The 16,352-nt window shown below is 44.6% G+C and overlaps 5 protein-coding genes across 5 annotated transcripts; 1 reads left to right on the top strand and 4 right to left on the bottom strand.

Moving 5' to 3' along the window:
* Positions 1–1,423: 1,423 nt before the first annotated feature.
* On the bottom strand, positions 1,424–1,723 carry H6S33_004823 (uncharacterized protein; the record flags this gene model as incomplete). Its single annotated transcript, XM_044836184.1, has 2 exons — positions 1,424–1,510; positions 1,565–1,723. 2 exons carry the CDS (start codon positions 1,721–1,723, stop codon positions 1,424–1,426), a joined length of 246 nt encoding a protein of 81 aa, XP_044690796.1.
* A 411-nt stretch (positions 1,724–2,134) lies between these two features.
* On the bottom strand, positions 2,135–2,730 carry H6S33_004822 (uncharacterized protein; the record flags this gene model as incomplete). The annotated part of the gene is made up of 5 exons (XM_044836183.1): positions 2,135–2,144; positions 2,194–2,226; positions 2,287–2,314; positions 2,405–2,532; positions 2,672–2,730. The coding sequence occupies 5 exons, from the start codon at positions 2,728–2,730 to the stop codon at positions 2,135–2,137; spliced, it is 258 nt and encodes an 85-aa protein (XP_044690795.1).
* A 141-nt stretch (positions 2,731–2,871) lies between these two features.
* Positions 2,872–3,938, bottom strand: H6S33_004821 (uncharacterized protein; the record flags this gene model as incomplete). Its single annotated transcript, XM_044836182.1, has 9 exons — positions 2,872–2,874; positions 2,936–3,005; positions 3,060–3,075; positions 3,140–3,299; positions 3,368–3,409; positions 3,460–3,590; positions 3,748–3,754; positions 3,812–3,831; positions 3,899–3,938. 9 exons carry the CDS (start codon positions 3,936–3,938, stop codon positions 2,872–2,874), a joined length of 489 nt encoding a protein of 162 aa, XP_044690794.1.
* Positions 3,939–7,441: 3,503 nt separating this feature from the next.
* On the bottom strand, positions 7,442–7,633 carry H6S33_004820 (uncharacterized protein; the record flags this gene model as incomplete). The annotated part of the gene is made up of 1 exon (XM_044836181.1): positions 7,442–7,633. One exon carries the CDS (start codon positions 7,631–7,633, stop codon positions 7,442–7,444), a length of 192 nt encoding a protein of 63 aa, XP_044690793.1.
* A 1,326-nt stretch (positions 7,634–8,959) lies between these two features.
* Positions 8,960–11,070, top strand: H6S33_004819 (uncharacterized protein; the record flags this gene model as incomplete). Its single annotated transcript, XM_044836180.1, has 12 exons — positions 8,960–8,977; positions 9,031–9,080; positions 9,331–9,417; positions 9,493–9,666; positions 9,744–9,778; positions 9,842–10,018; positions 10,158–10,279; positions 10,355–10,398; positions 10,682–10,720; positions 10,774–10,787; positions 10,880–10,954; positions 11,051–11,070. The coding sequence occupies 12 exons, from the start codon at positions 8,960–8,962 to the stop codon at positions 11,068–11,070; spliced, it is 855 nt and encodes a 284-aa protein (XP_044690792.1).
* Positions 11,071–16,352: the final 5,282 nt, after the last annotated feature.

The raw sequence follows: 16,352 nt of genomic DNA, 5'->3' as shown, positions 1-16,352 counted from the left end.
CGCTATTGATGCTATATAGTAACCCTGGATTTCTTTTCAGCTAGGATTTTCTTTTTTGTCATTTTTTTGCCTTAATCAGGATTGTACTCCACTCAACCGTGTGGGCTTAATTGTTTTTCTGGGGATGCCCTATGCTATTTCTGCTGTCATATGTTGTTGTACTTGCATTTATCTGGCGTTTTCATCTTTCATTTTTCATCTTTCATTTTTTTCTGTTTCATCCATGGGAAGTGGCATCATCTCCATATCGTAGGAGGGTAGGCGGACATAAATGAACGGTGGTTCATAAAAGTTGTTTTCATATAAATGTTGCGTTCCAGCCATGACCAGATTTCCTGGCTCATGGGTCGACTGGCTGACCTATTGTCAAACTGGGTTAATCTGCGATGTATTCAGGGTCTCTGACAATTAGTTAGTAGAACTAGCTAGAATATCAAGCATCTTGCTGTTCAAGGGGAGAATTGTACTCACCGATACCGCCGTGCTCCCGCTAGAGATTCTGGAGAGGATATAGTGCACCTTACCCCTTTCTGTCACTAAAGATTTCAATTGACATATCCATGCAGCTGGCCTCATACCCAGCTCAATCCCGTAGATAATTATCAGACGGAGAACTCCCCGGCGTGGCTATATAGACTGCCGTCCAAATTGTCTCGTGATGCGGAGGGTGAATATTGAAGTCTGCTCCATCCAGAGAAAGTACTGCTTTTACTGCACCGAGGAGCACAGGAAGGGACAGAGTGCTCTCATATAGAGCAATTATAACAGCACAGAGAACCACGTATATCCGTGTGCGATAGACAGCATTATCATAGTGTTGACAATTGTCAGATACTAACGGAGGCACGTATTTCGGATAGAGTGTGCTGAAACTCATACGATAGAGTGTGGGAGTTATAGTGTCTGTACGTCTGCTTCTACAGTGTGTACGGTGTTTCCCGTAACTCCATTTCGACCGGCAGCCAAACGGGCCCTAAATATCTGAAACCCTCATAGTCCTACTAATTAAAGCAACGAAAATATATAATCTAAACAGTACATCTCCTCATAGATTACACGAATACACCCAGGGATTAGAATGATTATATAAATACTTATTTCCGACCGCCGAGGCCCCTGTCCACGTCCGGGATAAGGTCAAGCATAGAGATAGCATGTATCATAATCAATCACTCGGCAGCTTACACCCTAGCTACTAGTACTATTAGGAAAACTCTGTGCATACCGATTGTGATTACTACTAAGCTACACAAGTCGAGACTTGTGTGAGATTACATTATTCACTAACTATTCGAAAAAAAAAAATAAAGGACCATCCCAAAGAGAAAAAAAAAGAGCGGGAAAAAAGCGAAAAAGGCCGGTAGTGAAGCACAGAATACGACTGGCTTGACTGGCTTACTAAGAACGCATCCTCCCTCGAACCCTAGTCCCCTCCACCACCCCCCCCACCCCCATCGTTCCCAGCGCCATGTCCCGTACCACCACCAAACCCAGCTTCACTTAACCCACCCTGCGATCACTCGTCAGCCAACACAACCATGCCACTCTTCACGCACTAACTTACATGACGGCCCTTTGGCTCGTCGGCCACGATCGGGACATATGTTCTCGCCGGCGCGCCCATGCCGTCGTCTGAGCTACTGTGACCCCTGCTCGCCTGTCTTCCGGTGGGTGTTGGTGGGAGGGCCCCGGGCTCTGCTTTCCGTTTGCGTCCGAAACACATTGTGGGTATGAGGGATGATGGTGTGAAGGAAGGTTGTGAAGTGTGTTTTTGAAGTGCCGGGCCAGCCCTTTTATAAGTACGGTGGGATCTGGGAGCTGGGTGGTGCCAGGGGGGCAGTAAATAGCTAGCCGGTTAAAAACTTGCTGGTACGTACGTAGTATATGTGCGTTAAAATCAAGGATTGTTGGAAAGCGATGGTGGGTGATTGGCTTTACGTAAGTCAGATAGCAAAGCAGACTTTGTGAGGTCTCACTTGTCAATATGATGCCTATAAGATAGACTGGTCTTTTCAGTGAGTGATTGTCTGTGTTATGTACTCGAGACGTGGAGGGTACTTTGGTCGTGATAGGGACTTGGTATTTACTTATTGTGGTGTTAGAGGCAAACGCTGAACCCTAGATTCCCGGTATACTAGCTAAAGCTAGGGAATTAATGGAGTTTCATAGTTGATTGGTTTGTAGATCCAATACCTACACAACTTCTCAATACCAGCCTTTGGAAAGCTTGAAATGCTGTCAGCCTATCATATTTTCACGTGACCAATAATCTTGGGCAAAGGAGACCTTAGTACACTAGCAAGCCACGTCGCAACTGAGTAAATATCAGTTTACTGGTGTCACTGTGCGGCGGTATGTCGGTATCAGGACAAGTATATCTAATAGGTCTGGACTGAAACTATACATTTTTCCAAAACCGCAAAAGCTCCGGCCCATGTCTCTCCATTGACCAATACATGTAGTGTGGGTTTCGTTTGATAGACAATTACCTGGGTTCTCAGCCAGATAGAGACATAACCAAGATCATTTACACTATTGTCATTTTCACAATTAATCATCAAAATCCCCGATACGTGAGCCCTATGAATAAGGTTTGAAAGACCTTCATAGTAAACCTATGGATCTCTATAAAAGATACAATACACAGGCTACAATGAATCTCTACACTTACCAATCTCCATGCGACGAAGGGGTCATGAATCTGCCAATCGGAACAACCCACCCCATCATGATCGTTTTAGTATACTTCCCACAGACTCAATAATCCATGAGCAGGCCTTCGAAAGCCACTCTTTATACATGTGCATCAAAGCCCTTTACGACCGGCGGTCCACTTCATGAAGTACAGGAGGTAGTGTTATTTGTCTAAAGTCACTTGGACTAGAGTCAGTTCGAGTTATTTGAGTTTAATATGACTGTTAAAAGACCCACCTACCAAGAGCTCAATGTGTGATTGATACCGGCGTTTGTGACCCATTTGACCCATCTGAACTCTCAGGACCTCCCTATCACTTAATCAATACTTGAAAGGCTGGAAAGGGTCAAGACAAAACACTTACCGCGCATCCGTGGTGCCTACAAATGCAATCCCCATGATGATGCGAATTATTTCCAATACGGGAGCCTAACGACTCTGAACTTTGGTTCTGATGCTGAACGTCCGATACACCATCAGTTGTCGGTGGTTGCTTCTTCTTTTCTGCATTCATTTCCTTTTTTCTTTCTTTCTCCCTCTTTTTTTCTGCCTTTTTCAGCTCCTTTGCTTCCTTCTTTTCGAATTTCAATTTTGCCTTCAATATCTTTTTCTCCAGTTTCATTGTAGCTCGATCAGTCGTAGTATCATTGGCGTCTCTATTGGCGTTCGTACTTTTGCACGTGTCTCGACTCGCTCCTGAATGCCTCGAACCGCCTATAGCTGATGCTATATCTCTGATGGATTCAAAGGGGCTGGGGAAGCACATTGCGCTTTTTCTGGCTGTATTCAACCAGATCCAATAGACAGAGGAAGAGAGTCGATACGGTAGACTCCGAGAGAATCTGAAGAATGATGGTTGAAGTCTTGATGTAGTTCTTGAGAGGATTGGATACCGCTAGCGTGAAATCGTACAAAGAATAAAAGAACAGAGCGTTATCTCGGCAGTGGTGAGCAATAGGAAAGGTGAGCAGGATGAAGCTGAGGTATAAGAAAGATCATAGTAGAGAGATATTCGATCTAAGTCCATGGCCAGATGTACAGATAACACGTACGTCCTAGCTAATACTCAGGTCAAGTAAGTTCAAGAAACGTATGAGGTTTACAATTTAGACAGACCTCAAATTGGGAACTTGAAGCTGTGTTTATTTCGGTAATAAAAATTTCTGTATTATGCACCCCAGTACTTCACGATCCCAGACGTACTGACTAATATTTTATACCTGAAGTGGCCAAATACCAGCATCACATTTGAAGCTCTTTTTTAAATCGAGACCCAGCTCCCCTTCTCACGCCCCTAAATACTATCCGCTTAGGCGTGCCTTCAAAAATGTATTGTGAAGGCCACCTTAAAGTGTCATTAGCAACAGCTATAGCGCTAGTATAATTGAGGTTTTCATTAAGAGTCAGCTCCTCGAGTGCCATTCCCGCAAAATTTCATGATCAATGGAATATATCAAGGAGAAAAATTCATATTATATTCTACTGGAATTCGAATGATTTGGCTTTTAGAAACTCTTGATTAATTATCATTCACTGCGATACAAATGGTAGAGCTAATTACCGGCCATGGTCGTCTACAAAAGGCTGATATCTGTTTTAGACTCTGTATTTCGTCTGAGCCTGTTCGCGGCCAAGGTCTATTTTATTTTTTCCCAGACACGATACCCCGTACTAGATATATTTCAACCTTGGCGCTGGTTACGATATTCGATATGCTAGGCCCTGGTCGAGATGGGTGGGTTCCATTTGACCCTAGCAAGTCTCCTGGACGAGACGTATATGGTTACATCGATCGAGATCTATCGCCTTCTCGGTAATCGCAGTTCTTTTTTTCAATGGCAAAGTAGTTATCAATTTGCACAACTATTGAACTTCTTAGGCTGATGCATTCATTATAGTACTTAGACCTAATTTGGGCTCACCTGGTGGAAGCAAGCCACACCAGCCCCAAAGTCACCGGCGGAAGCTTTGAAAATTTAAATGACTAATCTGATATCGGGTCGTTGCAGATCTTTAGCTAACTGTAGTATTAGTTTAACGAATACAGGTACATGCATGTAGTTTCGGAAAGGCATCACCCCAGTTCATCAAGTGGTAGGCCGGCTGACAGGGAGTTATCTTGTCATCACGGGCCTGGAAAAGCTTATTTCGATGTAGTACACATGACCGAAAGCTGAAGCCACAGGTGTACGTAAACCACAACTTCTCATTTATCCACGGAGACACACAATCTCGCCCGCAAGGGATATAGACGTTGGATATAAATATTGCTGAATGATGAAAATGGTGATCTAATCTTTGTGAAAATTTGTCTTTGTGATGACCTAGTGCAGTCCACGAGACGTCTCGAGCTGACCGACTCAGAGGCCCGGGCTATTGATCAAGATACATCTACATCGATAGACTCTAGGTTCCTGGAGGTATCGTCATATCCTATGGCCGAACTTATGTGTATGCCAAGCTGTAACGATCGACCCCGGATCATTCACATAACGTTCCCTGTCTATTTAAGAATCCACTTGATGTATGAATGGATCCCTTTGATTGCTTAAGCTGGTTAATCTCGGGCGGACTCAACCATAATCGTACCTCCAAGGCGAGAATGGAACACCCCCGGACGGACCTTTGGTCTTATTAGAGTGTATTTCTAATACCTTTTGGGTGAAGCATGATATACCTTGACCTTAAGCTTTTTGGACCTGAAGGAACAAACTAACGTCATGTAGTAAACCCAAACAAGTTTAAACAAGCGCTTGGGATGCGTGTTCATCTAATGATTATGGTTGAGTGCCCAAAGTCTACCCGACTCGTAAAAGAAACCACACCCAGATCTGCAGAAATAATTTCACGGGTAGCGGATGAGGGGTGTGTTGGTATTAAACTTCCAAACGAACGATAATGAAGAAGAGGTGTAGTGGGGGACCGAGAATTGCCATGTTTATGGTTTCAAAGGGCTTGAAACCGGTAATTGAGCTAAACCCTGAAGAACCAAGCTTTCAAACCCGGTCCTTATGTGCTGTGTGAGAAAGGCCCGTCTACTTGGGCGTATGTGTGTCCCTCATTTCGAATTCAGCTGATATCGTATAGTTTGACCCCAATTACCCCGATTTCGATCTTCGATAGCGCCATTCTTACCGCCGCACTTCACCACTGTCCCAATTGTAACAGCACACATAACTTTCAAGTGCAGAATACCATGGTCCATCAGGGCTGTATTTTGTCCCCAATCTGCAATATGTTTTATCCAGCTAAGGATTTATGATATTTTGATGGATTGGATCTAACCTTAGTTATATAGTTAAAGAGATAGGTAAGGGAGCCTGCAAATGTTAAATATAACCGGGGTTGGACGTCTCCATCCTTACCAGCTGCAGGATAACCTCCCGCCAGAGGACATCGTTCCGGGGAGCGCAAAACTTCGGTATATGGATATATACACCTCCCTTATAGTGCTTGAGATAGTGACGGGTCTTTCATTAAGCTTGACTTGCTTACTCTATCATAATAAATCGTCGGAAATCCTCTCCCTCAATTAATCTATCGGAATAGGATACACATAGATACTCGAGGTTCGGATCTCCAGCCATTAACTCGAGTTGAGGGAGGTAACAAGAGGGCAATTACATCTGAGAAGTGATCAGAGATGGCGGTATTCGGGATATATACCTATGTGATACCGTGCGCAAACTGGAGAGACAGAATCAAGTTCGTTATGCATCTCTAATCTCTATTTTTACAGAGCGCCCCAGGTGCGAGGCAAACCCGTGGCAATTCTACCTTTTGAGTTGAATGATTCCCTGGACTCCGACACTTGAGCCACGTAGAGAACACAAAACACATGCAGTGAGCCATGTGGATCAAACAATTCTGTTGTCACCCTTTTAAAGTAGACAACCAGAGCCACAGCACGAGGCGGCCCTCAATATATGCAATGCCAGCTCTTGTTAAACGGGTTCTGTATTAAACTTCTGTCGTTTGATTGAATGCCAGCGGAATAGCTACCATGTGATATGCGTCCTTATCGTTGTACAGTGATCCACAGGCGGTACTCGGTACTCTACTGCTGTCGTGTATGTACACAGTTCCACAGGTTCCACGGTTTTACGGTTTGAACCTGTCGTTCTCGATAGTACCTAGCTGACAAATGTCGGGTTCTTGCGTACTTTTGGCCGCATTGGCGAGGAATCAGTCCATCAATTATCGGTTATAAGCAGGGAAGGTTTGCTTCTATATCACTTTGGTTGGAACTTGAGGTTTTAAATCAGTGTGTTCAATTTTATACAGCATGGGCCCTTTGCCAGCAGATCTTATGGAGGAAAAAGAGAAAATTAGGAAAGAAACGCAGCATGAAGCCACCACCGTAGAAACGCGAACTTGGTTTGAATTGATGATGAGCTATCCCGATCAACACACCCGTCCCTGTGAAATTCCTCCTCCCACCTTGCCTTTAGTCAAGTACAGTCGGTACAAAGACATACAAAGCCAAGCATGATGGTGTTCTTTCCTCTTGTCACAGCCCCCCAAAGAATCCTCCCCATCATCTCTACCCGTGCGGCCGTCCCGTAGCTGTCCCTTAGATGGTCACCACTTGTCAGCATCGGTCTTACAGGAGCAGTAGGAGTACATTGAGGTGGGGCAGTGGAGGCAGCAAGGGCAGCATGGGCCGCGGGGGAGGGGGGCATACAGGAGGGGAAGAAGAAGCAAGAGAGCCAGGAGACGCAAGGGGGGGGGAGGGATAAAGTGTACCTATTCGATATTCCTCCAGAGGTGAGTCCCCTGAACCTCAATGTAGGAATTGTCCCCATCGTCGTAGATCCACTTTGGCTGGAAATCGCGGATATCCGGGAGTTCTTCGGTAGTAAGGCTCATGGAGTAGTAGCCATAGTGCCAGTCTGGGATCTCGGTTGTAGGGGCGAGGTAGTAGACGTAGTACTTCATTGTAAAGCGAGTAATTGAGGGTGATGCTTGTGCAAGATTTTGATGGCTGGAGGAGGATGAAGGGATGGATTAGGAGATGTAATAGAGGTAGTGGAGAGAATTTAAGGAAGATGTAGTTGGCTTGTGATGGCTAGTGCAACTTGACATAGTTCGGTTTCAGCCGCCCGCCTTCCGCCGCTTGTCATCCCATTCTATGGACTTCATGACACCAGCTCCGCATCATGTGCTCTCACTCGATATCGGAAGTAACCGTGAAGATTAATCTCTTAGAAGAATAAGCAGAAGTCGGGCCAAATAAATAAAAAGTTCAAGATCTGACTCCAAATAAATTCAGGAATCTTTTAGCACCTACTTAGATGACTAGGGAACCATTCAATCTTTAAGGCTGATAGTTGATCCGAGTGATAACCTGTGATCGGTAGAACACTACAAGGCTCTGGCATTAAGTGAGTGAACGGATTCTCACCTGTCAACACCCCATTTAGTTCGCTCACTTAATACCAGAGCCTTGTACATGTAGTTCATCAATTCAAATACTATCATTTCAGGGTCAAAATATATATTATATTGATTTTTATCAGCAGTGATTTTTAGCCCATCAGAATAAGTCAAAGTAAAATACACCTATTCGACGGCTTAGCTGTGTCCCTGTAAATAAGAAAATCCCCAGTCCACCATTAAACACCCAGTTTAACCATTGGCCTACATTAATATGTAGAGATGATGGTACGTTTACACCATCTCAACAAATATATGTATGTAAAGAATAATAATCTTATAAGCTACTATATACATCTAAGTAATTATAAGGGTCTCGATTCTTAGTTCCAATACGGTTATAGCTAGTGCTGTCACGATATCATGCCATTTTTTATATTTGTGCTTGAGCGCACCTATTTTTTGTATCAAACTTCAAACTGCTGTCCCACTTTCCGCTTCATGACGATCATCATTCAACCCTGGTATCATATTCTAGAGTACATGCATTAAATAAATAAATAAAACAGCTCAAGTGTAGTTGAACCTGGATACACCCCTCCCGCCATTTCTCCGACCCAAGCGGATAAAGAGTAATTTCTAGATCATTTCCTGTTTGGATCTCTTGTAAAGAGGGGAAGAGGTATTTCTGTCTTTGTCCTTACTTTACTGTACAGGGGTACAGGCTATTATTCTAAGAGTGAAGTAGTGATCGAATGCTGAAATTCGATGAGACACATATTATGAAGATCCCGATCGACATTAAATTTAATTAATCAAGTCGCCACATCTTGACACATACTAACGTGGAAATCAATACGTATGTACTATTCCCAGATCCTGCCTTCAATGCGAACATACGTCCTCGTACGTAGATGGCAGTGCAGAAATGACCGGTGCTTACTACAGCTAAAGTCAAGACCGTCGACGCGGCCACTGCCACTGTCAATGGACTTTTCCCATTACGTAAGTACGTACCATGGTCTACACTACATGTACATTCTCTTCCCTATCCTGGGAGACACTAGCGGACGATGGATACGGCTAACTCTAAACCCGAAGTCTAAACTAAACAGGTTGCATTCTTAGGTCACAGACGCGACTACATGTACCTACATACTACATGTAGACACAAGTCTCATCTCCATCTCCCTGATCAATCGACCTTTGGTTACATACATGTACTTATCATCTTGTCATGATTACTGATTCAAATCAAGAGACCACTTGCAAAGGATCTTACCTATATCAATACTGCTGGTTATTGGTTATGGACGATTTGGATTTGATTCGTCGAGTGATGGCTGGTGAGTGCGTCATTTCATCCAAGAGAGATCGAGAAATCTTGAACATTGAAAGGCTCGCATTCCTGATATTACTAGGCTTGTAGCTACCGTCAACCACACATCTCGATTACTGTTCCATGAGATGCGGATTCTGCTTCTTTATTTCTGTTCTATAAATCAAAATGTCGACCTCCCTAAAGTTAGTCTGAGTACATGCATGGGACCGAGAGACTCTGGTGGTAGAAAAATACGGGTTTTAACTAGATGCAGGTACACATTTTGCTATTTGTTAATACCCGAAATCCTTGCTTTCAGCGGGTAATATTATTCCAAAGCTGACAAGAAAGAATTGAGATATTCGCCATCCCCAAGGCCCAACCCCGTCCCCCCGTCCCCCCACACCCACACCCACATCAATTGAGCCGAAGATGAAGACGAGTAATAGAATCAAGCGGATTGTGCTTTGGAAACCTGGATTTATCTAGCTCTAGCCCGCCTCTGGTCCAGAATGCATCATCTTGGTACACTTGCCATGATCTACATAACCGAACTCAAAACCCGTTTTCATCTTTCAAGAATAGGCGAGAGAACAGGCCTGTCGTGTTAATTCTAGTTATCATAGGTATGCACCTAAACTTTCCTCGAAATAAAGTATCTTGGCAGTATGGACTTTATTTAGATTCAATGCTTGGTCCTTTTGGGAGAAATCGACTCTTTCTCAATTCATGGAGTGTGTATTTTTTGTTTACTATGTCGCTCAGATGTCCTTAATTTGAAAGTAACCTTCCTGACCTATGAGGCCATTGACGGAAAACCAGCTCATCATCAGGGAGGAAGACGGGATCAGTCACCGCCTCGCTTAACCTCCTACTTTAGAACCAAGGTCGATATTCATGAAGATTTTCTACAATCGATGTTATCTGCTAGCAAACTTCAGTGAAACTGAAGGTTCCTACAGAAAAAGATCTTATTCCAAGGGGGCGACATGACTAAACCATGCAAGTACTAGGGAGTCTACCGGAACCTCTCTCCGCATTCCCGCTGCTGCCTCCACAAAATACTACCCCACATATCGGTTCGACCCTGGCATGACTTATGCCTGGATACATGTATCTACTCTATCTAGGTAAAGTATCAGTCGGTCAGCTACATACATGTACATACATGTAACCCGCCAAGGACAGGCCGTTTTAATCCCTATTCGTTCGTTTACGTGGAGTGGATGGATTAGAGCTCAGAAAACCAGCTACTGACCGACTGACGTTGTACTCGGGTTGTGAGGTAGGAGTTGGGAATCGCGGGGCTACCTGTTTTTTGTGCTCAGGTTTGCACTCCTTTCCCACTCTTGATACCGTAAAAACATGTCTCACATATCAGGTTACCCCTTGAATGTATTCTGGATTTTTACCTTGTCATATCGCCGCAGGGGAATCGATCCACAATCATGAGCATCAACATCACATTTTTTTTCTGATAAACACAGACAAACGTCACAGCATATTATTCATTGGCGGAAATGAGGGCCGCTATTCCGTTTTTGAAGATAAGGCAACTAGAGGTATGCAATGTCAAGAGAAGGAAGTACGATTCCAGAGGGCACACTCAAATGTTACCAGGGTACGTTGACGTTGACATTCAAGCTAACAGCCATCAGATGGTCGTGTCGTACATTGAGTTACAGTAATAGAAAATCTAGAATGTCTCAGATATCATATATTCGGTGAGCGCTGAAATGCAGTATCGTCTTGAAAGGTGCATGTATATACGTAGATAAACCGGCTCTTTTTGTTCGGCCTTGCCGTTTGGATTGGAAGGTGAAAATCTCCCGTGTGTGCATGTTGTGGGATTGGATGAAAACCGAGGATAGGGTACTTTGTTGTCCCAAATTTAACACTTAACTTCGCACTGGTGTTGTGAGCTCATTTAGTTACATTAGCTCAGTGGTTTTTAGTATCCACATCCAATACATATCAGCTCACGTATATGTAATTACTTAGTGAGGCAAGGAGATTACAATGTACTTTGTACCTACGATGTGGATTTGTTGTGCCGTAGGACAGTGAACTGACATCGGCATCATGTGAAAAGATATGCTTGCCATAAATAAGGCTTTGGCCATCAAACCTACATCCAGCTAGTCTGAGCTCTTTACACATATCAGCTAATGTATTAACCCTGGTACACGTACTCGACTCTAGGAAGACCAGAGTGCAAAACAACGAAGCAACAAGGCATCTGACATGTCCCGGTGGTCATTTTAGACACATGATAAACCTCTTCCTTTTCCCTTTACTGGCTTAGACAATTATATTTCGTGAATTCAGTAGTCTCATGCTTTATACTTATTGGGTGTAAGAAACGCCTCTTACTTGCGGGAAGAGGCAGGGCATACTTACTAATGGCTTGGGTACGGAGCATATGCCATTTCTAGTAATTGGGCACCTTAAGCCTTGTTTATTCGTTTGGTGGTGGCTGACCGTAGTTAGGGTCTCTTCGACTACCTAGCGTTTCTCGTAATACCTCGAGCCCCTACACACCTCAGTACAGTACTTTGCATGCAGTGGGAGCTTTTACGGAGGAACGGGACATGTAGAGATGAAACTAGGAGTATGATGCTACCGCTTGGGACAGCAGATGCACGGTTCTAAGCGAGCTGGCAGGCAGCGTTAGTAGATAGCGCAATTTGTGGCTTGACCCTTCGATCTCACATCTTGTCGCCCTACTCTTCTTGTATTACTTGTACTCCTCCCGGATTCGTTGACGTGCATGAACAGCCGCAGCAGTAAAGAGGAGGGCAGGTATGGAATATGGATCTTAATATCGGCCAGTCTTCTTTCCATAGGTTTGGTTCCTAGTTCCGAGCCTCATTGATACATACTCTCCTCTGGCCGCTCTGATTTCGTATAAACACAGTGGGTTATATATATGATAGCTTTCCATATGACACATAATATGCAGCACTCACATCTATCAGGGCCTCGTTGCGTGGTTGATTGGGGAACGGTATTGTAATTTATCTACTAGCCTTTCACTATTCTTGACCATGAATGCATATGAGACCATTGCAACGCACTGCTCTACTACACCAACACTATCCGTCAGGAAACAAATCCCTGTCTGCATGCATGGCAAGCACAGTCCTAAGCTTACGGGTACCTGATCCTACTCTATCACAATCCAACCGTAAGCGAACCGAGATACAATCTGAAGGAACTACATTTCCGCAATTCTCAATCTACATACCTCGGTGTGGCCGCTCTCGCGCTTAGCTAGGAAACAGGGGGTACTTATGTAGGTAAATACTCTTGATCACCACGACCCCATCCCTGTCGCAAATCAAACTTTCAGTTCGCTTCAGTAGTCCACTATAAACAAATGAATTTGCATATAGAGACCCTATATTATCCAGCCAGGTATATACCACACGTGTAGTTCAAATATAGCTAGGGTAGAGAGAAAAAAATCTCTAGCTAGGGATCTGTATTCCTCAATAAGCAAAATTCCCGAGAATCCCATCTACTTCATGGTACCTCCGCATTTATTAGGGGTAAAGCCACAATCAATCCTATCAACCCTTGTGTCGTATCTCTCTCTTTTTTCTCGCTCTCGTACTCGCTTTTCTGTGCGCATTATCGTTTCCAAAGTTCTCGTACTCTATCTGCGCCAGTAGAGAATATAGAGTTTTTTCCTCTCTCTCTTACGCCCCTGAGACTTGCATGAGTCCCTGCCTGATACCCCGCTAGTAGTGGACGGAAGGGAGAGATGAAAATTTGTCCAATTGCAAAGTAGAGTACCCCTCTACCTGGCTCATAACACAATTGAGAACATACCCACGTAGTCACGGGGATCCGGATCAGTAGAGCTAGCTAGCTAGCTAGTAAAGAACTATCTAGAAGACCGCTGAATGTTCTAGACGGCCACTAACTACACCTGGGGCCGATTAGCATCAGCTTAGGGTTCATCCAACTGCCAGAGGCGGGGCATGGCAATTGCAAAAGAAGCTCCTAACTGACAGAGAATCCAAGGACCGGTAGGTGAGGTAGCACAATTCCAAGATCATAGCCCAATAGATTCCCGATCTCTGCTTAGCTCCACCAGGGGTGAACATCATGTCAGGGTTGAGGCCGGGGGGGGGGGGTGGGAAGAGACATTATTCCTTCTTTTCTTTCTTCCCTTATCGCGTCCGGCAGCGGCATCTGGGACAGATAAGATTGGGAGCATCATGATGGAGGGCTGGCCTGGGTTTCTAGAAAAGATGTACGGCCTAGAGCGGTGGGTAGAGTAGAGTATGATATGATGTATGCAGGGAAGCGAAGGCAGCGTAGAGACAGGTCATGTAGCCTCAGTAAAGTATGTGGAGTACTGTAGAGTCGTCAACATACATCATGTACTCTGGCAGGCCAGCTTTTCTTTCCCCTAAAACAGATATGTACCCAAGCTTCAGCGGCTACTACTAGCATGTAGCTAGAATAGAGAGGATGCTCATAATCATACTTTATGTGGGTTAGTGTTTTTTTCTTTACAAGTAGAGTAAGCTACAATATTGTAGTACTGGTAGCAGGTACCGGTATGTTGAGTCTCAATCTGACTATTTCAAATATAAGAATCCATACTCAGTCATAAGCAACTAAGTAAAGTAGAGTACAAATCTCCGCAAATAGGGGCCTTATGGTTCACGTGGCGCCTGCATAGAAGTCTGTTATGTTCCTGTCAGTCATTGGCACGTCGAGTATTTGGTTGGGTCTGAACGCGACGTACAAGACAGCAGAAAAACAAAGGAAAGAACCCAATCGGAATTCGGAAGCCATCGCACATAACCTAAGACACATGTCCCTTTTTGGCCAACTTATTACTTATTAGCACTGTCTCTTCACCGCGCTCTGTTTCAGCGCCCACTCTCACATCCTTTTCCCTTTCTCTATGCTTTAGCAGCCGGTAGGTAGGTAACGGAGCTTCGGAAAAACAACAAATCCGCTCGCGAATAGTAGCCGACCCAACCAACTGAAACCAAGCTTAAGCAACTGGCTAGGCAAGCGAAACAACCGTAGAAGATATTCTTGGCAGTACTACTGACTCTACGTGACTTCACCACGGGCATACGATTTCGATTCGTGACTTTGCCTTCCCCTCCCCCCTTCCTTCACTCCAGCTCTAACGCGGTGAAGATGGGATGCATATGTAGAAATATGTAGTGTAATATGTACTCAACAGTTTAGGTCTACCTCTGCATGCATCTCCTCCCAGCGCGCCCAACCCAAACCATGCAGTTCTATTATTACTGCAACCAGAGGGTTGGCTCAACCAGTAGTAAACCCCTACCCTACCCTACCAGCCTCACTTGTCCACCACACCCAAACACCCCAGAACCGGCCGGCCGGCGGAGACTCGGCCCCGTACCCCGTGAAATATATTAAGACGAAAACGATATTCCGGCCCCCACATTACCGAGAAAACTGCTGCGGTAAGAGAGGGGGGTGGGAAAAAACGACATGAGCTCCCTCCCGAGCCCTGGAATTGCCCCAGAATCCTTGTTCAAAGACTCTGTATGATGTATCTTGGATGGGGTTGGGTTGGGTGGATCATGGAGGGACGTGAGGGAAGGGACTAGAAGTCTGTACAAGAACGAAAACACGAACTAAAGTATTTTTGCTAAATTGAAAATGCTCCGGTCACGTTGCTGAGTGAATTCTGTCAACGCACAAGACACATAAAAAAAACAATCGAATAGCACCTCTAGTCTATAGTAATATTTGACACCTGCCTACCCGCCTTACTTGAATCTAGAGGCTTGAAAGGGAGGGGAGCTGGGGGGACAAGGCGCGAGATTAGATCCAAATTTCACACCACACGTACGTACTTAGGTACGGGACAGGCACAAATTGATCTTGTACTTATCATGCAAGGTATAACCTGACTGCAATAGTAAATATATGTATCTATATACATCTCCGCGACTTCATTTGAGGGTACAGTACCAGTGATAGTATAGGTAGAGCGAGAGAGAGAGAGAGAGAGATGTATACGTACGTGGATTATAGAACACGAAAGGAAACTACTCGTTTGTTTATTTTCATTTATATAGGTACTACAACTCATGTATAATATCCACAATATTCCTTCTGGCCGGATATCACGTATCATAAATGTAGGTACAGCTAGCTGCCTCCCAGCTTCACTGCGCCTCATGCCCAAATCAAAGATGCCGCATATGACGGAACGAGATCGCGAAAAAAGGCACTGTATTTTGTTAGCTGTAGAGTATCTGTAAATTGTTTCTAGGAAATAATTTTAAATAAGGGGCTCATGAATTTGAATCGCGGTATGGTTGATCAAACGGTGCCGACGCCGTCCATTGATGATCCGGTCCGAAAAAACAATAGCTACTTTCCCAAGCGTCCTTACTTGGAAATAAAGGTGGTTAGAATATATTCCCGTCTGGAGTCAGGGCAGAAGGGCCGCGCTCGTCCCGAGAGCACACCCCTCCACACCATCCAGCGTCTAGTGTGAATGCATGATATCTGTCACTCTGCTTGGTAAGGTTGGTAAGGTCACAACGAGCACCCCTTGAGGAAATCAAATAGGTCGATCGAGCGTTGGCCGTATCTCATCCCCTTCTAGACTCCAAAGTATGTGATCTTGTTGTGCTAGAATCAGGTTCAGATCCTCGCTCTTCTACCATATCGGGAAAGGAGAAGGCATCCTTCGATTATGCGGGGTGGTTGCTGGGGTGCATAATCTTCCCATCCCACTAGGAAGGTATTGAAAGGCTGGAGGAGTGTTTAGCTTTGGCTCACATGCTTGAATCTGGATCCCTGGGACTCGGGGTATGCTTTCAGGTACAAGATGCGGTATACGTATATTTTTGTAGTAAAATAGTATCCCCCGCCAGAACCTATGACGGGTCCAACACCCTTTTGTCCTTGCGAGAGGGGGTGATGGCAGGCATGAATTAAAAT

Source organism: Morchella sextelata (genome assembly GCF_020137385.1).
Source record: "Morchella sextelata strain SCLS chromosome Unknown scls_18, whole genome shotgun sequence".
Lineage (NCBI taxonomy): Eukaryota > Fungi > Ascomycota > Pezizomycetes > Pezizales > Morchellaceae > Morchella > Morchella sextelata.
The sequence above is the reverse complement of the archived record's forward strand: the minus strand, read 5'-3'. Positions and strand labels throughout refer to the sequence as shown.